This window comes from Pavona decussata, unplaced genomic scaffold (assembly GCF_977016875.1).
Source record: "Pavona decussata unplaced genomic scaffold, jaPavDecu1.1 SCAFFOLD_29, whole genome shotgun sequence".
NCBI lineage: Eukaryota > Metazoa > Cnidaria > Anthozoa > Scleractinia > Agariciidae > Pavona > Pavona decussata.
In genome coordinates, this window is record NW_028145452.1 from 1182470 (window position 1) to 1207113 (window position 24644).

General features: G+C 35.9%; 1 protein-coding gene across 6 annotated transcripts in view; it reads left to right on the forward strand.

The window, feature by feature from the left end:
- The window catches only part of LOC146484847 (tensin-3-like), a 70173-nt gene continuing 45529 nt past the window's right edge, over positions 1–24644 (forward strand). For 5 of the 6 annotated variants that reach the window (XM_085104311.1, XM_085104313.1, XM_085104312.1 and 2 more), the window contains exons 1-15: positions 1–277; positions 7336–7450; positions 8994–9031; positions 11454–11510; positions 12265–12362; positions 15237–15304; positions 16153–16250; positions 16403–16453; positions 18065–18120; positions 18304–18370; positions 19396–19460; positions 19973–20056; positions 20847–20900; positions 22684–22742; positions 23295–23355. In XM_085104311.1, the coding sequence (XP_084960437.1) occupies positions 83–277; positions 7336–7450; positions 8994–9031; positions 11454–11510; positions 12265–12362; positions 15237–15304; positions 16153–16250; positions 16403–16453; positions 18065–18120; positions 18304–18370; positions 19396–19460; positions 19973–20056; positions 20847–20900; positions 22684–22742; positions 23295–23355 (1166 nt within the window). In that variant the 5' untranslated portion in view covers positions 1–82. Of the gene's footprint in view, positions 278–6964; positions 7114–7335; positions 7451–8993; positions 9032–11453; positions 11511–12264; positions 12363–15236; positions 15305–16152; positions 16251–16402; positions 16454–18064; positions 18121–18303; positions 18371–19395; positions 19461–19972; positions 20057–20846; positions 20901–22683; positions 22743–23294; positions 23356–24644 lie in introns of those variants that run through there. The other variant, XM_085104314.1, reaches the window with a different exon arrangement.

Sequence of the window (24644 nt, forward strand, 5' to 3'; positions counted from 1 at the left end):
GTCACCTTTCACAAACACGCGTGTATGTTATGGCGTCGATGTGAACTCAATTTAACGGATATTTGGGAGAGTTTTGAATGGAATGAACATAGCTAGAGCTACCTCTCTTGAAGGCTTCATTTGCCCAGCATGTTTGGTGGATTTTCCTGGCGCTACAAAGCTTCAGGACCACTGGATGAAATTTCATTCGCCGAAGACAGCTACTGTGCGTTCATCCAAGTCTTCGAATGATTATGAGGAAATACCTGATGATATTCCGCGGAGTCATGCTACTCAGGTTTGTGACTTTTGGTGTTTTGAAATCTCAGACAGTCGAACTGTCGAGATAAGTTGTATACACCGTTCCTACTATACTCGTTGTTTGAAGCTTCACAGCGGGTCAACCATGTTCAAAATAATTGACATTTCCGCGGTTGTGAAGCTGAGCTGAAACAGCTGAAGGCTTTATTGCTGCAGAAATTGACATCACGTTTAACTCTACTCGAACGCTAGACGCCCAGACACTAATTTCTTACTGCAAATTCGTCAAATTCGTAGACATCTTCAAAGTCTGTATGGGGTCTGAATTTGTCTAAACAAATCCAGTTAGTTTGGTCCACTTCTAGGACAATCGATTTAGGGGCTTTTGGACACAATAGAAACTTGTACTAGCTCTCTGTGCCATTTGTTTTGGTAATTAAAGCAGTAAGGATGTATTCACGTTTTAGAATTGGTCTGTCATCGTCGTGTGAAATGGCTGTCCGTCCGAATTTTTTTTCGTGAAAAATATTTTTTCACGTAAGCTAATAAACTTATAACCTTGGAAATATTTGGCCGCCACCGCAATTGTCAGCCAAGTTCCAATACAAAACTTCGGCCTCATATTTAAGCTTCACATGGAATCCAAAGAACTCTTTTAAACCTGCATTTGCACAGGATTCAATGCGATTATTATTATTTTTAAAGATTTTTTAATACCTAATGAATGTCAAGAGGGAAGATGTTTTCGCCTACGGATCGAATTAAGCGATGTAATTTATTGACGATTTCTTTGTATTGGGCTTCTTTCAGTTCTGCTTCAGGTAAATTAAGTTAACCCCGAAATCACTTCAACTTATGCGGCTTTAAAATGCCTAATTAGCATATGAATTCGAGTTATTTATTTTGGTTTAGAAATTTGCGGTCAAAATAAACTGAAAGAATGACATATTTATTGAATAAATGCTTCCTATTATTTGATCAAATACTTGTGTTACAATGCCGTGTATAAGGAAACTTAATCCTTTCCAAAGAGCGATTTTTAAACACCTTGTTAACTGCACAAGCATCTGAAAAGAGGTACATATAATTTAAAAGTGAATTATGTGATAATTAGGATTAACAAAGTGGTAACGAAAATGATATTGTCATTCCCCACATGTACAATCTTGGACGTCGTCAGCTTATAATATTTGCTATCTGTTAAATGCATATTAGTGCTATATAGTTTGATGAAGCTCAACCTTTCACAGTGTTAAATGACGTGCCCAAAAATGGATGAAAGATCACCCCATCGTGTGGTTGAAAATAAGTGTCAGTCGTTCAAATCCGCCACATGCCAAATCTTCTGAAGTCTCTGAATAAACTAAAAAATGTGCTCAGACAATATTGCTTTCTTTTGTTTTGCCGTATCAAGCTCTCTTGACTACTTACGTGTAAACTTAATGGCTCTGTGGTTTTAAATTGAACTTGGATAGAATGCCGTGTGATGTACATTGTGCATATGCATGTCAGCTGAAAAGTCTAGAAGGATGGATGTCTGACTGATTTTTATAATAAATTTATTTATAAATTTGTCCTTAATTGTTAGCAAGGAAAAATATTTTGAGCCTTGCCCTGTTGAAGTGTCTCACATTAAGTACAGCAAACGCACATGAGATTTTCCTATAAAGGAATTCTTTTTCAAAGCAAAAGGCACCAACATAGCTAATCTATATGAATTTGTGTTTAATATTTAGTGTAGCTTATTTTTATTCCAGGTTTCAGCCTAATATACTTCTTTAATTATGGTTAATATTGCATTCATGTCTTTTCAGTTGTGAGGCTATTTATTGTGATGTCCATATAGTTTGTTGATTTGATGCCAAACATTGAATAAGCAGCTGTTTTATTTGTGATTCAACTTGTTCAGTCATAACCACATTTAAGCCTCGCAATTGTATCTAAGCTCTGCAAACACATTAGAGCTACACCTGTAATAGTTTCCACGTTTCCCCAAGACCTTGTGCTGCAGTATTTTATTAGTTGCACTGTGGTCATGTGATGAACGCTACAATATAAGATTCTGTAAAAAACCAAAACAAAAACACAAAAAAACAAAACACACACATTCAAGTTATACAAAGCAAAATTTTTTATAATCATTTCTAACAAGTATTTATAATAAGAGCAATGATCTGAGACTCAGTGTTTATTTAAACCCAGTACCATACAACATGATACTTAATCATACAGTTAGTGATATCAATGAGTCATTGTTCAACCCATAATTACATTTTACACTATTGTTAAGCACCACTGAACTTCAGGAAGTGGTGCTATACAAATATCAAATGTTATTATCATTATTATTATTATTATTATAAAGTAGTAGAAATGTCTGTATGCTTTATGCAATCATTGAATATTGTGACGAGGCGCATTGGCATAACCCTTTGACTATAGTGAAAACCCCTAATCCTAAGTAAAGTACTTATGTACATAAATAAAATATTTCTGGCTGTGGAAGTTATTGCTACTAATAACATGTAATAATAAAAACTATTATAATTATTATAATTATTATTATTATTATTATTATGAAATGTGAATTAGACTGGGATTGTGTGTGTTTTTTTCTAAATACACACATTCAAGTTATAGAAAGCAAAATTTTTTATAATCATTTCTAACAACTATTTATAATGACAGTAATGATCTGAGACTGACTCAGTGTTTATTTAAACCCATTACCATACAACAAGGTACTTAATCATACAGTTACATGTAGTGATATCAATGAGTCATTGTTCAACCCATAATTACATTTTACACTATTGTTAAGCACCACTGAACTTCAGGAAGTGGTGCTATACAAATATCAAATGTTATTATCATTATTATTATTATTATTATAAAGTAGTAGAAATGTCTGTATGCTTTATGCAATCATTGAATATTGTGACGAGGCGCATGGGCATAACCCTTTGACTATAGTGAAAACCCCTAATCCTAAAGTAAAGTTCTTATGTACATAAATAAAACATTTCTGGCTGTGGAAGTTATTGCTACTAATAAAATGTAATAATAAAAACTATTATAATTATTATAATTATTATTATTATTATTATTATTATTATTATCATTATTATTATTATTATTATGAAATGTGAATTAGACTCAGATTTTTTCCGAGTCTTCGTTTCTTCCTAATTCACATTTAATATCATGTTGTTGTTATTATTATTATTATTATTATTATTATTATTATTATTATTATTATTATTATTATTATTACTATTATTGTTATGATTATCATCATTATCATTATCAATATAAAATGCTTGACTTGTTCCTCTAGGATTGGGTTCAATCCTTGGTCCTGGGGTACTAAAGGATTAGCTGTTCTTGATATGTGTACCATTTTTTGCAACTTTTATTATTATTATTATTATTATTATTATTATTATTATTATTATTATTATTATTATTATCATTATTATTATTGTATTGTTATAATTATTATGATATGCAGTACCAGACAGAAGTAACCTCAGGGAATGCTAATGGAACACTAAGAGAACATGTTCTTGGGAACGCGTTCCTGAGGCCCACAAAATCCAGTGGTACACAGCAAAAGATGATGCGTAAAAATATCAATACGTGCAGTGAAAAAATTAGTGAAAAAACTAAAAACAAAATTTGATCTCTTTGAAAAGTGACCCTTTGTAAAATTTGACGCCATATTATGTACCAAAATTCATTGATTCATAAATAGTGCATTCTCTTTTGCATTCCATTTTAAACTGGAATGCTTGGGGACGCTGAGGGAACGCCAGGGCAATATATATATGTCTGGAGTAGGTCCCTGGGAATAAAAATTAAGATCCAAGTTTAGGATTGGGTAGGGATTTTGGCATCTAGATTAGAATTTATTGCGCGTTCTGATGTTCAAATGGAGACTGGAAACGAGTTTTTAAATTTTCATTTAATCAGAAATGCGAGTCCATTGCAAGAAAGATCACATCAAAACTTGGTACACTTACTACTTTTTGTGCGATCGTTCTTGCAATGGGGTTCATCGCTACATATGACGCAATTTAAACAATGTGTAAACTTGGGCCCAGTCCCTTTATGAACTTCAAATGGGCAATAGGGTGGATGCAGCTGAATGTGGACTGGTATTGAGTAACACCTCCCCCCCACCCACCCCCGGTCCAATGTCACATGGTAGTTCTCCGCAAGTCCTATTTCGTTTTTGCTTTTGATTTAGGTGAAAAACAACTTGGATACAGTTTAAATTTTTTGAGTTTCAATCATATAAGTCTCTTAAATGCTTTATGCAGTGCTCAAGTTTAATTTGTAGGTCTGTAAAGGGCGATTTAGACGGTATGTTTTTTGCTTATGACTATCCCATGCTACTAGCTCATGCCACGACTTCAACACAAATCATGTCATGTAAATCAGACCTATGAAACCATCACAGCAGACATTCACGAGTTTAAAAATGTCGTAGCAATTTGAAATACTGTTTTAAAATCCTATGACAATCATAAGCGTAGACATTGTTGAATTACGAGAGTTGTGTGTGGTTTTGGACAGTGGTACCTTAGCAAACGTAGTACTAGCCTGCATGACAGGCCCTTTATGAGCCAAGCGGGGTGAACGCGATATTTCTCACGGAGCGGGACACGAGCGCGAAGCACAAGACGAGGGGAAGAGAAAAATAAAGCTTTATTTTTTTCTTCCCCTTGTCTCGCGCTTCGCACTCCTGTTGCGTTCGCCCTGCTTGGCTCATAAAACGCCTGTCATGCAGGCAAATGTAGTACCATGTAAATCGTCCTGAAAACATATTTCAAATCGTTACAACATTTTTCAACTCGTTTTTGTTAAAGACAATTTGAGAACAATAGAGGACAAAAATATCCCCTTCAGGAGAGAACAGAATTTAATTCAGAACGTGCCTCGTTGTCTTTCAGAACAATTTCACGTGCTAGCTAAATGTTCTAACAAATTTGATTGCCTAATTAAGGAGATGCTTTTCATAAGGAAACTTAAACCATCCCTAAATGTGCAAACAGACTCGATTTGCGCAAAGGTATTCACCTGAAGAACTTGTGATCCTTTGTTGATATGCTAATTTGTAGAGATTGTAAAGTATAGAAATCAAATCTACGCATTAATTTATCCACTTTGCCTTGAGAATGGTGTCACGATGACGCCGAAACGTCGGCTATTAACTTTAATTTTCGCTTGCTTATGTTTCAATTAATTTATTCATTGCAATTTGTGACTACAATGAAGAAAAAAAAAAGACAAGATGCCTATGGGGGTTTTCTTTCTGAAAATGGCATACATATATTTGAGTCTTAAACATGTAAACAATATGGCTGCTGAAAGAAGCTATCTTTGCAGCCCAGATATCATGGGTATGTGACATCACACTAGTAGTAAGACTCCGTCCCCTCCCTCCTGACACATGTAGAAAATGATTCTGATTAATTAGGCCATTTTTGTTGAAGACATAATTATATGAGAACAAAAGAGGACAAAAATATCCCCTCCAGAAAAAAGCAGAGTTTAATTCAGGTTCAATTAATTTATTCATTGCAATTTGTGACTACAAGGAAAAAAAAAGAAATGTCACCGATTTTTGGATGCGATCTGCCCTGAGGGCATCCGATGTAATAAAAACGCATGAAGTCAGTATACATTGATTTTCCTGTTCATATCATTGGATAGTGAGCTTGGGCTGCCAGTGTATTCACCGTAAGCTCTCCAATTTCCACTGTTTAACAGTCGAATACTTCTTTTAAGTTTTTCTTTCAATGAACTGTTCAAAAAGGTTTGTTTTCCTTCTGAAAACGGCACATTTGAGTCCTTTAGCATGAAATCAACATGGCCGTGAATTTGAAAAATCCAGTTTACGGGGATGACAAAAGCCTTCTTTCTCGGCCCTAGCGAGACCTGTTAACCTTTTAACCCCTAATATCAAAGACCAAATTCTCCTATCTTGTCCCCATACTTTTCTTATAAATTAAAGTAGTGTATTGGAGAGAAGTTATCTAAAATATCAAGAAAATTCACCTTGGGTGATCATATCTTTAATTCTCATGATCTCAGGGATTGAATAAGCATTGATATTACAAGGAGAAATTTGATGCTGATCACTGTTAGGGCTTAAAGGGTTAATATAAAACTTTTGCAAACAATGGATTCCGAGTTGGTCATTTTTGTTGAAGACAATGTCAAGAATATCCTTTCTAGGAGAGAACAGGGTTTAATCCAGGTTTAATTAATTTAGTCATTAGAATTTGCAACTACAATGGAAAAAAAAAGAAGAAGGAAAAAAAAAACATACCTGACTGACCCTTGATGAGGTCTGCCTCAGGGGTGTAATATTTTAAATGAAAATAATTTTATATTAGAAAGTATGTATATATATAGTTTAGTATAGTTACAGCACAATAGAAATAAGGTAAAATGGAACAGGGAGATATATATATATATATGACATCTTAACCTCGTGGTATCATTTACTGATTTACCCTCCACGAATTAGAAATGATCACCTACTGTGATGAAACCAAGTGACATCTTGTAGATTACTCAAGATCAACTGTGCTGATAAGTTACACACATAGATGTTGAAATATGGCTGGTATTATAAGTTGCATTCCTGAAGACTATTAAATTTCTTAGGGATCAACTTTCAGTGTAAGACAGTGATAAAATGATGGGTTGTTGAACATGGGGATGTTAGTAGCTAGATAATTCTGTCATATTTTTGAAGTTCAGAGTGCCTATTGCATGCCATAATTGAAGCTGGCATTCAAGAGAAAGCAGCCATTGAAAGTTCTGCAGCGTTTTGCAGCAAGTATTTTAGCTAGCTTGAAGGTAGTTGTAACCTCATCATCCAAATGTTCAGTCCTAAAAACCAAAAGATGATAGTTATGTTTGGTAACATTAGTCTGAAGTTCATATCATTTTTTTATTGCCTGGGCGTCTGTATGAGCTTAATCAAATCAACAAGGTCAACACGTTTGTTCCTTTTTGTAGCACATTTTAATTCTATTTTGTTTGTTTTACAAGCTTATATGAACTCTGTTTGCATTGTAGGTTCACAGAAATCAACACTTGTGTGATCATGTGTTCAAGTCAGATCTGCTAGCCTTACTTCAGCCATGTGACTTCTGTGGCAAAGAAATTGATAGCGAAGGCAAAATATGCGAAGGTGACAACTTAAATAATGCCTCCCTGTTTAAGGTTGCTTCAATTTTCCCAAGCTATGATTTATATACTACTGTAGTTACATGTACTTTCATGGTCAAAAACGTAAATAATTTGAATGTCAGTGTAAAGTGATACACTGAGAGTCTGTTTAATTTACGTTATTGGAATAAAATGTGACGTTATATTTTAAGCCTGGTGAAGGCTAAGCTGGTCTTAGCTCCCAAAAGTCTCCTGTAGCTCAGTGGTAGAGCATCCAAATTAGTAATCGGGAGGTCTTAGGTTCGACTCCTGATAGGGGCGCTCAGATTTCCTTTTTCCGAGTATGCCTGTGCCACTCACTGAATAAAACATAATTCCCATTGAAGTTATTGATAGAAGTGCATTGCATAAAATTAATAATAAGTAGACAGTCATATAAACTAAAGGTAATTCACATGTGTTTGGTGAGCTGTTAAATTTCAAATTTAATGGTGTTCTAATAATTTGCCTAAAATCTCATGTGCAAGTTTATGCTAAACTTTACATTAGAACCCAGAGATATTAAATCATGAAAATTCAGGTGTAAGTTAAAATCATATTTATTTAATTTTATTTAAGAGGGTTTTTTGCTACGACAGTAATTAATGTTGAGCAGGGGAAGTGACATCATACTCAAACTTTTATAATTACAAATGGCCTCATCTGACAGCTGTGTAATCAAATATGACCTTTCCTGTATACATCAAACACAAGTGGCATCAATATTACTCTTTTTGCATCCTGTTTTGCATCTAGTTGGGAAGATGTTACTGGTCATGATTCACAGCACTCTATGCAATATGTGGCCATTCTAAGAAGACTTATCCTTTGGTTTTCCCAGATGTTAATACATGTAAATTATTTTATAATTATTGTTAGTAATCATAATTATTGTTATTATTATCATCACCATCATCATCATCATCAGGGATCTAGAAATAGAGAAGGGTCAAGCAGGACTTCGGTAGACTCAACAGCTATAGATACTCTATTATTGGTTTGATTAATAGGGGTTTCTGAATTTTTCTCATTTTAGTGTATGATTGGTCATATGAATGACTATTATTCTTTTTTTAAATTTATTATTATTATCTTTTAAAAAAATTGTACTTGAAAATGGCTCTGTTGTGCTTCAAAATACATTCTTTTTTTAATCACAATTGAATTGTAAATAGGTTTTTTACTATAAATTCTTTTTTCTACTTTTAACTTGTAAATATCAATTTTCCTTGGAATATTTTAATAAAGAGATCTATTATTTCTAATTTAAAAAAAATCACCGTTATCATCATTTTTATTATTAATAATTATTATTTTATTACTATTTATGATTATTATTGTTATTTTTAAAAGTGGTTGAACTTGAGCTGTCTGTCAAGATATGAATATAATTATTTAAATGTTGATATCAAATTTGCATTAACACTCACTGCAGTATTGTAAAATGCCACATTGTTAGTCTTAGTCTTCTTAGAAGGAAGCACTTGTAACCAACTGGTTAATTTCAAGTTTTTGCTTGTTTGTAGGTTGCAATTATCATTGTCATGACAAATGCGAAAGGATGGTAAGCACACAATTATTGTTTTTAACCCTTTCAATTCCCTCCTAAGTTACTTGGTCCAATTTTCCAAAACAGAGAAGAAAACATTTATTAAATAAAAGGTTTAGAGGGATGTAATTCATTTCTGGTATCAAGATAACTGAAAAAAAGTCACTCACAGGTCTTTAATTTATAAAAAAATGGTTTTAAAACATCAAAATATTAAAAATAGGCAGTCTCAGACTGCATGTGTCTACTGCAGTACTGGTATAGAAATGTGATAAAAAAGAATTGAAGAAAATGGAAATAACACTGAAATGAAAACGAAGAGGGAGGAGTGGAAATAGGATAGAGATAAAAAAATGGTTGTAAAAATGTTGCACAGAATACTGGTGAGATTGAGATTAAGCTGGTATCGTTTACCACAAACATTTTGTATGAAGAGAACTGTCACTTTATTCTAACATAAACAATGTATTATATAATCTTACAACGTGAACCACAACTTTGTACTGAAAGCAATGCAGCAAAGTTCTAAACATAAAGTACTGAAAGCAAAGTTCTAATCTGAAACGTAGGCATAAAATGCAACAGAAACTATTAATTAATCAGGGGCACCCAATGGATCGTTTCGGTAAATTATCTGTTCGGAAGGTTCTTAATCCCCTGCAGTTTTCTGAAGGGAATTTTCACTTCGAACTTTCGTGATATGGGAAATTGAAGGCCTAGTGTTTTCGGATTGACAAAAATGTCGTTTCGGGTACTGAAAAAGGTCAGCTAAGATTTTTGGAAAGGAAATAAGACCTAAGGTTTTCGGGAAATGGACAAGAATGCCCTAGTAATTTCGAAAAGACTCAATACCGTTCCCCTAGAACGACCGAACAGATAAAAATATTATAGCGCAGCTTAAAATGAACCTACAGAGCTTTAAAGGCACTCCAGATAGCCTAAAATAGCGTCTCAAAGGATCTGAGAGAAAACCGTCGTTGGGTGCCCCTGATTAATCTATACTGAACTTATGAATGGCAAGTATCATTCTTCAACCCTTTGACTCCTGTCGTGTTTCCATAGTTTTCGCATAAATTAACTTTTTCCTAGAGCGGTTTAAAATGCGCAGTAGATAAATAAATATTGTTGGCTTCCAAAATTAACTGTATATTAAACTGGAATGATTAAACAAATGTTTTCTGACGTAAAATAATATGGTTACCTATTGATCATTTGCCGAAAAACGCACTTGAACGCAAAAATTGCTAAAATTCACGGCATGTTGATGAAGACCTTTGGCATATCAAATTTCAACCCGCTTATGCAAATTGCCCTTGATTACGCATTGGCGCTTCTCAAACGCATGTATGAATTGACAAAGACACAAAAATCGACAAAAAGCTTTTCCAACAAAACATTTTATTGAAATAAACGATGCATTTGCTATAGAGGCAAAAAAACTTTCAGTTTTTTTTGCGTGCGTGCAAACACGCATGTAAAATTTGAAGACACTCCGTGTTTGTTCAAAGCGATCACTCGCAGTAAATTCGGGCACGTTTGCGATGAAAATTACAGAAGTTACAGAATTCTGGTTCAAATCATCACGTAAACTATTTGTAAAAAGCAAATCAACATCGGAAAACATCATTTACCGTATTGTCGCCATTGTCCTGATCCGGAAATACAATCGCTTAGATCTCGGTCGGTCGAGGATTAGCGTTGGCTTTCGATAGGATTCCATTTGGGATCCCTGTGGCATTTACACTCTTACACTCTTTCACTCTTTCACTCAACCCGATGACATAGTGTCTACGCTTCTCTAGAAGCCGTAGACACAAAAACTACAGAATTTCACTGATCAACAAACGTGATAGTTACATGACTGTATAGCGCCAAACTCTAGTTTATTTAATTTGCAGCTTTTAATGTACAGTCCCACTGGAAACATGTCAGTCTGTAAATGCATTAAATTAAAAAAAATTCCAAAAATAAAAAGCCACTAGGCTGGTAAACCAAATCATAGATACATGTACCATGCATGGGGTACCATGTTTTCCTTTAAATGTGAAGAAATTTCTAAAACCAAGTTGCTGACAAAATTTCACTGCAATTGTTGAAAATAATATTCACCAGGTTGCAATTTTAGGACCCACTATAGTTATGCCTCATGTAGGCTGGCTTAATGAACATTTTGATGGTAATTAGAACTGAAGAAATCATGATGGGCTTATGTCATCTATGTAACTGGGAAGAATTAGACTGTAAGTTTAAAATTGTCAGTAGTCCACGTGTTTTAGAGTTTGGAATTTTTCTTTATTGCACTGCAAGATCGAACACCTCGCTATTATTTGCATAAATTTTTTTTCCACCAAAATCAACCTTTGAATGCCTGGAGCCAGATTAAAAACTGCTTGATATTAGAACTTTCTGAACTCTGTTGTTGCTCTTTTGCACGTAGGTCAAGGGTCAGTTCTCAAGGCAAGGATCAGCAAACTCAACAAACAGTAAATTCAAGGTAAAAATGTTATCACCACCCCAGTGTTAAGAAACGGTTTAAGAGGAGATCAAATAAAGGACTTACAGAGTTAATAAGTAAAACTCTTTTAATGCCGCGAAGGCCGGTCAGACAAACTTTCAAAAATGTCCGCGCGAGCACATGGAAATAAATGCTTCTCATTGGCTATTAAACTCACATGATATATGAAAGCGTGACACATGACATTACACCCAGAACAGAGATACAGGCAATTTAGAATTGAATAATTTTACAGTCAGTCTACGCTAGGCATGACCAGTACTTCCGAGAATGAAATAAACATTGATTCCAATTTTTTTTTGCTAAGTCCTACATTTGGATGGAATCTTGAAGATTTCTCTAGAAATCTCTCTGAAAAAGAGGCATTAACTGAAAAAAAAAGTTCAAATTACTTGGGAAACAATAATTGTTTTTGAAATACTTAAAGCTGTAATATAATGAAAACATTATAGCTTTATACTGTTAGTAGCTTTATATATATATATATTCTAGTTTCTCAATTGATTGAAAATAAACTAGGGAAATTTCTATAGGATCTCTGAAGTCTCCCTGGCCATGTTCGAAACTGAGACATGCAAATTTCAAAAACACTGGTCACATGTGATCAATGCAGATTGACTGTAATGATAATAACATTACTAATAATTTTTTGGAGCATGTTTGCATGTTTTGAAAATTAAACTAAAATTTAATATATTTAGTACCTAATTACATCTCTTTGTTTTGTTTGCAGACATTACCTGATGATGAACTTAGTAGAAAGCGATTGCCATCATCACCAAAAAATTTTGTGTCAAATATCTGTCACCACGTGCGACACCGAGTATCAAGGTAACTGATCAGGCAGGATTAGTAGTACGTCAGTGTCAGATAGTTGTAGAATTTGTCAAACTACGTCCTAATGTAGAACAAAATTGATGGCAGTTTTCTATGGTCTATACTCTTTTATTAAAAACTGAATCATTGTATAATGCAATTCCAGGGTTTTGATTGGCTTAGTGGCCATGGTATATGAGCCATTATACCATGCTTGAGAAATAGGGACCATTAAATAATTTCAGACAATTATTGTCTTCTTGTTGTTCTTTAATAGTGAAGTCAGCAAGATGTAGCAATATTTCTTGATTGTTTAATAAAACAACTATTCCACTTGTGCTTGTTGGGGGTGAGATGATTAAACATGTAGCTAACTTAGTGCTAAGTGCCTCGTTGGCTATCTATCATCTCATATCCAACGCATACTCGTGGAAGGCGGCATAAAATGATGTCATAAAATGTTCAAAACTCAAATCGAACCATAAGCTGCAGGTGAGTGGTTTCAGTGCCAAGTTTTGAACATCTTATGGCGTCAATGATTTTATGGTGTATAAGAGTATCGACCATAGAAAGCTTCCATTGATTTGTTTTTTACAATAACATGGAAAAAATGCAAGCAGAATTGGCTTTATTTTCTGTTGAAAAAGCATGTGCATTACATCTGACATCATTTTTATTGTCTGTACTCTTATGGAGAATAGCTATGAGCCAATCACTGCGTGAGAATTTTGATTATCGTAAAATAAATGTTTGAGTAATTAATTTATTACTGGTAACTTTTATTCAGTAAATGCTTATTGTGCATTTTTAACTCGTGAATGCGCGTAGCGCAATGAACGAGTTATAGGGATAGCTGACTGTGGACTTGGTTGGTTGGTCGATCGGTCGGTCGGTCGGTTTTGTCGTTAACTTTCGGGCGTGCGCAGTGAATGAGTTTTAAATTCAATTAGTGGAAAAAAACACGCGAACATTTGTTGTTCACGGCGCATCAGGAAATTCTTATTCAATATGTAGAGAATAATTTGACGATCATTTAGTGCAAGAATGAAGATTTTTCGTTCAATCTGAGCAAAGTTATAAGTTTTTTCAGTTTTTCAGAAAGTCCCGGGTCGTAAACTCAATTAGTGAAAAACAAAAACGTGAAAATTTTTTTCACGACGTGTCAGAATTCTCTCATTCATTCTGTAGAGAATAATTTGACAATCATTTTAGTGTAAGAATGGAGATTTTTCGTTGAATCTGAGCAAAGTTATTAGGATTTTTTCGTTTTTTCTACGAAGTGCGGTATCTTTTAAGAATTAAAAATAATTTAATTTAGAAATAATTTTAATTAATTAAAAAATAATTTAATTTCTCAGTTTTCACGCGAAAGCGGAACGTGCCATGTCACGCATCATTGACGTCGTAAACAAAATTATGCAAATTTCTGGTGAAATGAACACTTTAAGATCTTGTCAGTGCTCATAGAGGTTTCAAAGGGAAAAAATGTTTCATTTTCGAAATTTACAACTGGTAATTTATGGGAAAGCAAAAGGACGCGGTCGATAAATAATTCTTATTTAGCAAGAGCTTGTCATAGTTCATTATTTTTACTTGAGGATTGCGTGGACTGAATTCCAAAGGAAAAATATCACGCATTTACGTCGGGCATGAAATGTAATGCGATACTTTGTTGAACAGATTTTCCTTTGTGAGATCGGCTTGCCCTACAGTAATTTTGTAATTTTAATTCCCAAAAAAACTTCACTTGCCCATCGCGCAAGTGATGGTTAGAATCCACTAGCCCGATCGCAAAATCCAGTAGCCCCGGACTATCGGGGACACAAATTTGCATGACGTAGCTGCACATGGCGTGCTTCTATGAACTTTGAATAAAAAAAACACGTGATTTTTTTTAATCGGCGCATCAGAATGATCGGCTTATTCAATCTGAAGAGAATAATTTGACAATCATTTTTATAGTACAAGAATGGTTATTTTTCGTTACATAATCGGGCAAAGATATAATTTCTTTTAGCTTTCAAGGAAGTTTCCGTAGCCGTCTAAATTTCAATTACTATGTGTCATCTGCATTCACGAGTTGGCTCACAGGAGCCTTTGATCTCTGTTAACCTCATGATGGCAACATGGTTTAGTGTTCAGGGACAAGATTCAGCCCTCTTATTAGTTAAGCTATGTCTTAAGTGTTGCTTCTTAACAATAAGCTATTAATATTGTAAGTCCAACAATACCCTGCTAACAGAGGTTTCTTTCTGGTAAGTAGTCTTTTAGCATGTACAAAGTTGTTCGTGTCTCTAGTACGTATATCACAGGGAAGTAAACAAGCCAACTATATAAAATATGGCTTGTGGCAGAGGTTTCTCTCGGGGAAGTAAACAAGCTGACTACATAAAATACTAGAGATGTGAACGACTTCGCCCACGTATGCTAAAAGACTTACATGTACCAGAAAGATCAACCTCTGCTAACAGTGTACTCCAACAACAGACTTTCATCAAGAAAGAATACTTACACACAGGAAAGATCTTACACAATGTACAGCTGTAGCTTAGGAAGGTTTTGTAAATCTGACCGCGGCAGGATGTTGTAAATGTGAAATCTGGAAGTCGCTATGGTTGTCATCAAGTTGCCTGCCTACATACTAAAGAAAGTGTCCCATGCCTGTTGTTTTTGGTTATTTTATAATTCTGATTAGCTGGACATCATCATCTTCATTGTCGTTGCTGGCAAAAACAGCCACTTTCTGGTTGCTCTAGACAACCCTGGGTCCTGCTCAGACTGTTGGGATTTCAATACGTTTTTCTTTCTAATTATTCAGTTAAAGTAGTACATATCCGCTGTCTGTATAATCAGTGCATTTACATTTTTTTGTTTCATCTAACTATGCAGAAACAGAGTGCGGCATGTGGATGGAAATTTTGATCTTGACTTGACGTACATCACAGATAGGATAATAGGTAAGTCACATTTGTGGGCAGCTGGCATTGAAAAATAAGTCCAGTAGGTGTGTTCCTGTCCTATTAAAAAAAAAAAAAAATTCTCAAAGATGGACATTTTCCATAAAATCCAATTTCTTCTAAACATTGCATTGATGCGATATTCAGGTGCGGTTGTAGCCAATTCCTTGTGTAGTGCAGTTGGCTGTTTGATATAATTCCAGATGCAACTCAGTTAAGTTGTCAAGAGTTGTTTACCTTGTTTCTTGTGGTAGTGGTGCAGGTGGGGGGGGGGGGGGGGTGGTGGGGTGGGGTGGGGTGGGAAGAAGTAGTAATCCATAGAATTTTTGGTGGGACCTGGTGAAGTCCCCCTTTTCAGAGCTCAAAATGTCAATTCCATTCATAGAGCTTTGTGCAGGGGACATTTTCAGACTCAAGTGCCACCAGGTAGCTATTGCTAGGCTTGTGGGGGAGGGAGGGGGGAGAGAACGTTGGCCATGGTTATTATCAAAGTAACCATCACATAGGTGAATTGCAGAAGTCATATTGTCCTTGTCAGGATTTTGTTCTATCCAGTGACATAAAATTATGAATACAGAAACCTCTTTGATAAATATTGAATGAACTACTTCAACACTTGTCTTCAACACTTGTTGTTTCCTTTCTTTCAAGTTGTCCTGTTTTCACTGCTGTTGCACTAACAGAGTGTCACTGAAATTTCCAGATGTAAGATAACCAAAGATTCTTTTGTCCCAAGGTCTAATCAAATTACTATTTAAAGGGGTTATTTTAAAGTGGCAACTATTTAAATTCAGTACTTTCTCACTTTCAAGCATTAATGGTTTTTTATTTCTTCTCATGTGATGTAGCAATGTCATTCCCTGGGTCTGGTCTGGAGACTACCTACAGAAATAACCTTAGAGAAGTGGCAAAAATGCTGCAGACAAATCATCAAGACAAGTATATGGTAAGAGCATTTTCACTGTCAGTACGAAGGCTGAAATGTCAGGGTTTTGATGACTTTTCACCACAATTGATCAGCTTTGATTTTGGAGAATTGTGGATCAATTAAAGAGCTGTTTTTCATGTAGTTCAATGTTTTTTTTTTTTTTTTTTCAGGTGTTTAATTTATCAGAGAGAAGATATGATATATCCAAACTTAATCATCAGGTCAGTAGCTTGGTTTCCATTTGAGATTAAAGTTCAAAATGTCATAACAAATCATTGTAAAAAACAAAATTCCAGGTGAGAATGTTTTTGGAAAGGACTTTTAATTACCAGCTGCTGACTGGTTAGCTCAATTGCTTGGATACCAGACATAAGAGCGGTAGATGTGGGTGTTATTTCAAGTCCAGACCAACACTCAGGGTCTTAAAATAACTGAGGAGAAATTGCTGCCTTTGCTCTGACATTTGCAAATGGTTAGACTTTCTAGTCTTCTTGGACAAGGACGAAAAACCATAGGTCCCATCTCACAGCACCTTCACTGATCACTCTAGTGGGATGTAAAAGAACCACTAGGGATGTCTCTGGCAGTGACCGCCCTTGGTGTCTATCTCAAGTTCATTCATTCACTTCATCCTGTTTACAATCATAAAAAGGGTGGGACCAACAAAATTAATGGACTGATAGTGGCAGCCATCAAAACATTTATAAGCTGAAATCCAGTCCTATTTCCCAGCAAAATAATGTAAAACAGACATGTCTGTTGCCTGTTCGTCCAGATCATCATCATCATCATCATCATCATCGTCATGTACTCGCTAAATCAGAGATGCCAACCTCCAACCCCACATCATCAATCCACTACCCACTACCCCCCCCCCCCCCCCCTCCTTTCTGGGTTTGAATTGGAGCTATCAGGGTCGGGGGCCCAACAAAAAATAAAATTGGCCCCTAACTTAACCTTCAGTTTCTGTAAATATCAGCCTGTAACAGATTGGGTGAAAAATGTGTGAAAGTGCTCAGGCAGGAACCATAACATGAACTTGAAAACTGAGGCCCTGCCAGGAGGGGGGGGGGGGGGGGGGGGAGTCCGTGTGGCTTGTCTGAATTTTAAAATGTCCCGTGTCGGTGTTTTGTCAGTGCTTCATGTCGCTGTCGGAAATTTAATGAATCAAAATAGTTTGTCCTTGTTGGAATTTAAGGTTAGGAAAAACGGTGTGTGGTGCGGAAAATAGATCGCGAGCCGAGGTTCTTTATCACCTCAGACCCACACACGCTTACCTTGTGAAAAGGTCTGCTAGAATTTAGAGAAAATTAATTGTCTTTATTTTTATTGGTCAAACTTTCCCCTTGTTGGCCTTTACATCACACTAAAATTAGTGTAAAAACATATGAAATCACCGTTCTTTGTCATTAATTCTCGGCCTTATTGTCACTGTCGGAGTTTTGTCGGGAAAAGTTGTCTTTTGTCACGAATTTATTTCATGCGCTGTCGCCACTTTTTGGGTTATATCGCTTGTCGGAATTTACCGTGGCAGGGCCTCAAAACTGGAAGTTTTGTGGATGTTGGGAAAAAGTCTTACACAGTTTATAATATAATTTGAAAATTAAAGCCTCCCTTTTATTGTCCCTTTTATCTAGGAGATTTGATGACCTGTACAGGAGACTGGGAAATTTGTTGACAAAACAACTGAGTGACTCACCCCCTCACTCATCTTCTTCACCTCCAGTGGGGCATATAGCCGCCATATCTTATCAAGTTTGGTCTAATATATTTTTTCCCAGCATAGAAGCATAGTTTTAGCAGTCCATTGATTATCTCTTATTTTGGTGCAGGTTTTAGATTTTGGTTGGCCTGATCATTTAGCTCCACCACTAGAAAGACTGTGTAGGTAAGATATAAGATATATATGTGTATAATCATATGCTGCTTTTTGTTGTATAATAATGCAGATTATTATGATCTGTAGGAACACAGTTAATATTAAGCTCCCTGCTTAAGCAGCCTTTAAAATGATAAAACATGTTATAATAATTATAACATTTTTAACTTTCTTTTGTGCCTTCTGTCATAGCATAATTAAATCAATTGATTCCTGGCTCAAGACTGACCCTCTCCACGTAGTAGTTGTTCATTGCAAGGTTGGTTTATTCATTTGTTTATTTGTTCTGTTATTCATTGAATGAACATAGTCTTGAAAGAGCAATAGTTATCAACAGAATTGTTATTCAAAGCAGTACCTCATACAACTGAGTGCATCTGATAAAAGAACATTGATGTACATCAAACGACTGTGACCCTTGACATGTCAGTTTTCTTGCTGCGTTGATGTTTGTCATTAATTGTTTGCTTATCAGTTGTTAGTTTGCACATTGAAATGCTTGTTCGCCTTTGCAAAATATATATTTGTTGTCTGTAGTTTATGTGAGCATGAGTGTCATTGCATCTTGGCCGGTTCTGCAAGATGCCTTTCGGTTACATTATTATTAAAAGCTTTATAATGTTACACTCGTATTCTCTTTTTCAGGCTTCATCACTTCATTTTTTCAATAACTCTCTCAATTTTTATAAAAAGAGGAAGTAACTTACCTGATTGATTGATTGATTGGAACATCACATGACTCAAGACAGCCCTGATGAAGATAGTTTCTTCCTTGGGGACAAAGGGAATAAAGAGAAGACCAATGAGAATTATGTATTATAATCAGTGAGTGACACAGGCATACTCTGAAAAAAATCCGAGTGCTCCTATCAGGAATCGAACCTAAGACCTTCCGATTACTAGTTCGGATGCTGTACCACTGAGCTCCCAAGAGACTCATGGGAGCTAAGGCCATTAAACTAGCTCAGCGGTAGAGCATCCGAACTAGTAATCAGAAGGTCTTAGGTTGGACTCCTGATAGGAGCACTCGGATTTCTTTTTTCCGAGTATGCCTGTGTCACTTTCTAGAATAATACATCATTCTCATTCATTCACCAGGCTTGAAATATACCACCACATTTATTTCAAATCAAGAAAAGACCGGTTGTAGAGCAAACATAGTTCTTCGGTTTTGAATACATGTCTTTCTCTCACCAAGGCAGCCACTAGCTAAGGCCATCACTTGCCACTCCAGTCAGCAGCATGTATGAGTTGTGTAATATTAATTTTTTCTATTTGTTTCAGGGGGGTAAGGGAAGAACAGGTGTTGTCATTGCAGCCTACATGCACTTCAGCAAGATATGTTCAAGGTAAGAGTTTCACGGTTTAATCATGGTTTCATCACTGCACTGCAGGTCATTGGTTGTTTAGTGTACAGTGGACATAGCTGGAAGTGTTTGATGGGAGTCAGGTTTGAGGCTGGGTGGGCCGGTTAAGATTGTAAATGGACAGAAAGCAGTGACCATTAGTCCCATAATATGGAGATGCCTATCTTATCTTCAGTAGAACAGTGTATTTGAGGTATAGCTCAATGCATTGGATGTTAGATACTCCTAGTCACTTCATGCTGGGTATCCTGTGATGGACTAGCATCCCATCCAGGGGGAGGGGAGGGGGGGTACTCCTAGTCACTTTGTGCTGGGCATCCTGTGATGGACTAGCGTCCCATCCGGGGGGGAATATTAATACTCCTAGTTGTGAACTTCATGCCATAGAAACCTGGTTAACCTGTGGATATAAGGGCCCTTTGTGTCTTGTGTGGGACTTTACCTACCAGTGGAATCTGCATCATATTAATCCATTTTATTATATCTATCATCAGTCCTCAGGCAGCACTTGATTGGTTCGCCATGAAAAGGTTCTATGACGACAGCTTAGGAGGAGTGACACAGCCATCACAGAGAAGGTTTGCTAAAATGTTTTAAGGCTTGATATTGACATGCATTTCATGCATTTATTTTAGTACTAGTAGCTGAAGCAAGTTTTTATTTTTATGACCTGGTGTGATTGATCTTGTGTTGATATCATAGGTCAGAGGAAACAAGATTGTCAATTGATAATTATTAAATTTCTGTTTGCTACAGATTATGGGGCTCAGGTGGAATGAATTACCAAACTACCTTAGAAAGGAAACATCCGTTTGCAAATTTTAGAAGGGTCTTAGGCTGCATTTTTGTAGCCAGTAGATGTAAATGTGAATGTAGCAACCAGTAGACAGTAGCAACATGTAAGGACATTTGTAGTTATTTATATTTAATTAATTTAATTAGTTATTTGGTTATGGCTCCAAAGCTTTTGCTGTTTCGGCCCCAGAACTCTGGAACAAACTACCTGTTGACATCCATTCTTGTGACAATTTAAATCTTTTTAAACGTAAACTTAAGACTCATCTTTTTGTGAATTATTTTAAACAGATATGAATTCTTTTCATCTTTGTAAAGCGCTTAGAACAGGACTGGATAAGCGCTATATAAGTAGTTTTTATTAATTTATTATTAATTTATTATTATTATTATTATTATTATTATTATTATTATGAATATGTTAATTAATTAGTTGTTTTTTAATTAATTTTAAATGGATGAGATATATTTGTCATATCAAGAAAATGACTTTTTTGTTCCACAACATTTAATGTTATTTTTAGTATTGATTTCAATACTGATAATCTTTGTTTTTTTTTTTTCCATATGTAGATATGTACATTATTTCAGTGATTACCTTGATGGAAAAGTTAAACTTAACACAGAGTAAGTCATTAAATTTGAGTTCTAATAAGTCTTTATTGTCTACTTTTCTGACGTTTTAAGTTAGAAAATTAATTGACATTGTCTCCTTTGTGATGATCTAGCAATCTTTACTGTAGTTTCTGCTTTTTATGAATCAATGTCTTCACAACATTAATAGGCATGGGCATTGTCTATTCAGTCATAATATCTCTTTGTTGGTGACATTTTGATTTTTTCGCAGGATCTCACTAAATTTTTACATATGGACTTTGTTTGACATGAAGACTTTCATTCTGTGATTTTTTCGCTGTTTTTTGCTTCCATTTCTAGAAAAACGGGGTCAAAAAATTGAAAAAAAAAAAGCGAAAAAAATCACAGAACAATTAATGTCAAAACAAGTCCGTATGTAAAGATTTAGCGAGATCCTGCGAAAAGAAACAGCAACAAAATTTCCCCAAAAAAGCGACATACTCCCCTTTTTCAGGAAGCCCTTCAATTGTCCATTCATGTAATAAATTTTGTCTTTTTTCAGTTTTTATTGAGTGTCGTAAAACCAAAACCAAAGTAATTACTCTGGCCAATCGCAACAGATGTAAACAACACAACGAGCCAATCAGAATTCGAAGCAAATACATGTAACTGGCGCCAAGCGCGGGAAAACGCGTGCGGCGAAAACACGATTGGTTTTAGTTTTGATTCCCATTGGTTGAGAAAGTGGCGCGAGTTTTGCTTACCAATCACAGAGCGTAGCAATGCAAAACCAAGCCAAACGCGAAATTTCTTTCGACACTGGATTGAAAACCACTCTATTGTTCTGTGATTTTTCATAATAAAACCATTTTGTCCTCAAACAGACATGATTATATCAACTGATAAGTTCAGAGTGAAATGTGAAGCAACACAAGAACGTTTTTCCATTTTTTGCGGGTTTTTTGGTGCTTTTTAGATCCCATTTTGTTGTTTTACAATAGCTCAAATTTACTGGATTCTTTGAACGTGGCCTTCAATTCCTTTAAGAAACGTTGCTCCAGTGTTTTAGCCGCACAGTTTGCGCTTCGTGTTGTGATTAAAAAGGGAAATCTTGCCCATAATTATAGGTTTTTATTACAAACGAAGCATGAAGCAACAGATAAAACATTTGGAGCAATGTTTCCTGAAGGAATTGACGGCCACATTCTAAAAACAACAAAAATGATCCAGAAAATTAATGCACCATAGTCCGGGCATTCACTGAGCCCTTCAATTGCAATTGTTGGCTTCACACTACAAGCTAAGTTAGTTTCAAGTAAGCACTTGATTCAAGTGCACTTAGATTATACTTACAAGCTTTAGTGTGAAGCCAATTAATATTAGGGAGCTTAAGCAACGACGGCGGCGACGGCAACGACAACGCCGCAAAACAATAGGTTTAATGAGCAAAAACAATCGCTCTGTGCGTGCGTTTTACTTTCGGTACATTTCTTTGCCGTCCTCTGCAAAACAACAACGTGAAATGACCACATTTAAGGTTTTGTGGAGAACGTGAACGCACGACGGTGAATTTTTCATTTTTTTTCTTAACTTGTACACCACTCCTACCAATTTGGTTACTTGATAGTTCGCCATTTTTGTAAAGTTGAGCGAGTTGAAATAATCGCGAAGTAGCACAAATGAAAGAAAGATATGTTTTCGGGTGACGTTTTCGTTGCCGTTGCCGTCGTCGTTGCTTAAGCTCCCTACTCTGTTCTGGGTTAAAGAGGGTATTCCTTTGTTATTTTTCTGAGCTGCTCAATTAAAAGCAGTGCCTTTTCATTTTCCTTTTCAGTCCTATATTTCTTCATCATGTTATTGTTCATGGAATTCCTAGTTTTGATACACGAGACGGTAAGGATGTTATTGGATAGTCTGCCTTCCAATGACCTGTTTTCATTTCACTTGTAAACCATTTTCTCATAGGACAATGCAAAATCCGTCTAGAAGCTAAGGATTTTCTGATCTGCGTTGAGATGCTGTAGTGTACATACCCAGTGTGGTGGACATATGTAGCTTATATAGAGAACTTCGAAAACACCCCCCACCCCCCCTCGCCTCCGACGATTTCTTTTCAGTATGTTGATAGAGTAAAGACTGTAGCAAACGTTGTGAACTGACTATAGGGGAGCGCCTCCACACACCCCCCCCCCCCCCACCCATGATTTCTTTTCAGTTTAATGATAATCTTATCACTTACAGTGTCATGTTTTGGGAATGTTGATAGTGTAAAGACTGTAGCAAATGTTTTGAACTGACTATAGGAGAGCGCCCCCCCCCCCCCCTCCCCGATTTCTTTTCAGGTTGATGATAATGTTATCATTTACAATGTCATGCTTTGAGAATCTTTGCGGATGATTTTAGCAGGTGTTGTGAACTGACTGTATTCTGTTTTGTTCTGTTTAGGTTGCAAGCCATTCCTACGAGTTTACGAAGGACTGAAACTTATCTACACCTCAGGGGTGTTGTAAGTATTTTGTAACTGACATATCTCCCTGCAGTGTCTCAAATGTTTGGATTTCAGACAAAAATTGTCGATGCCGCTAGACTGAGAACCTTAAAATTAACAAAACCTGTAACTTTAAGGACAAAACTTTAAAACAAAAATTCATCTTCCAAATCGGCACTCTTAATCCCCACGGGATCAACAACGCTTTTCATTCGACTGATTTAGTCATGTTTTCCACGTTGCTATCCTCCCACCAATAGGGTAGCTCTGCTGATCACTATACAAACCACACACGACCCACAATTCATTGATTCACTCTGCCAAAGGGCTAACACTCGAAACATCACCACTGGCGGCATCTCTTTACGGTGGCCAATTTACTTGTAGTTATCAACTCGTGTTATCAAACCAGACACGTGCACTTGCGGCTTTAAGATTGATAACTAAACTTGCTATGATGAGAGAAAAAATGGATTTTTAAATATGGTTTGTTTGTTTAGAAAATCAAAGGTAGGGGAAGGAAAGCGGCCTAAAGGACGGTTCCTACTAATAAGGAAGTATTTTTGTGTGGTTTATGACTATGCGGGGAAAGCAGATCTCAGCATTGGCTATTGAAATCCAAAAAGAAAATTGGGGGTGACCATGCATTTTTTTTAGAGATAATTACAGTCAAACCTGTCTTAAGCGGTCACCCTCGGGGAATGGCTAAGTAACCGATTAATACAGGTTGCACAGAATACATGTCAAACACAATAAAAACGGCTTTTTATATAACATTTGATAACTTAGTGTACAATTTTAGCACCAAAGCACTCAAAAAATCACTTACTTGGTTAAGAAAGTTCGGCGATAGAATGGTATGACAGCTCATTAGAAACTCAATTGCCTGGCACGCTATTTGTTACCTTTTACAAAGTGACCGTTTAAAACAGGTAAAGACAATAGCAATCAGCTCGTTGGGACTTAGTTTTAGGTGACCGCGACCGCTTAATAGAGGTGACCGTTTAATACAGGTCAGGATGACAGTAAATAAGGGAAGTAATTTTCGGGACTTTGACAACTGACCGCTTAATATGGTGCCGCTTAATACAGGTTCGACTGTAAACAACAATTATTCTAAAGAGCAGTAAAATGCAGAGCAATGTGTGGCGTTTTTTTTTTTTTTTTCAAATTAAAACTTTATTATCTCTGAAAAATGCATGGTTACCCTCAATTTTCTTTTTGGATACCAAGAGCACTTACTAAGTTCTGCTTTCTCCGTATAGTTTTAAACCACGCAAAATATCCCTATATGAGTAGGCACCACC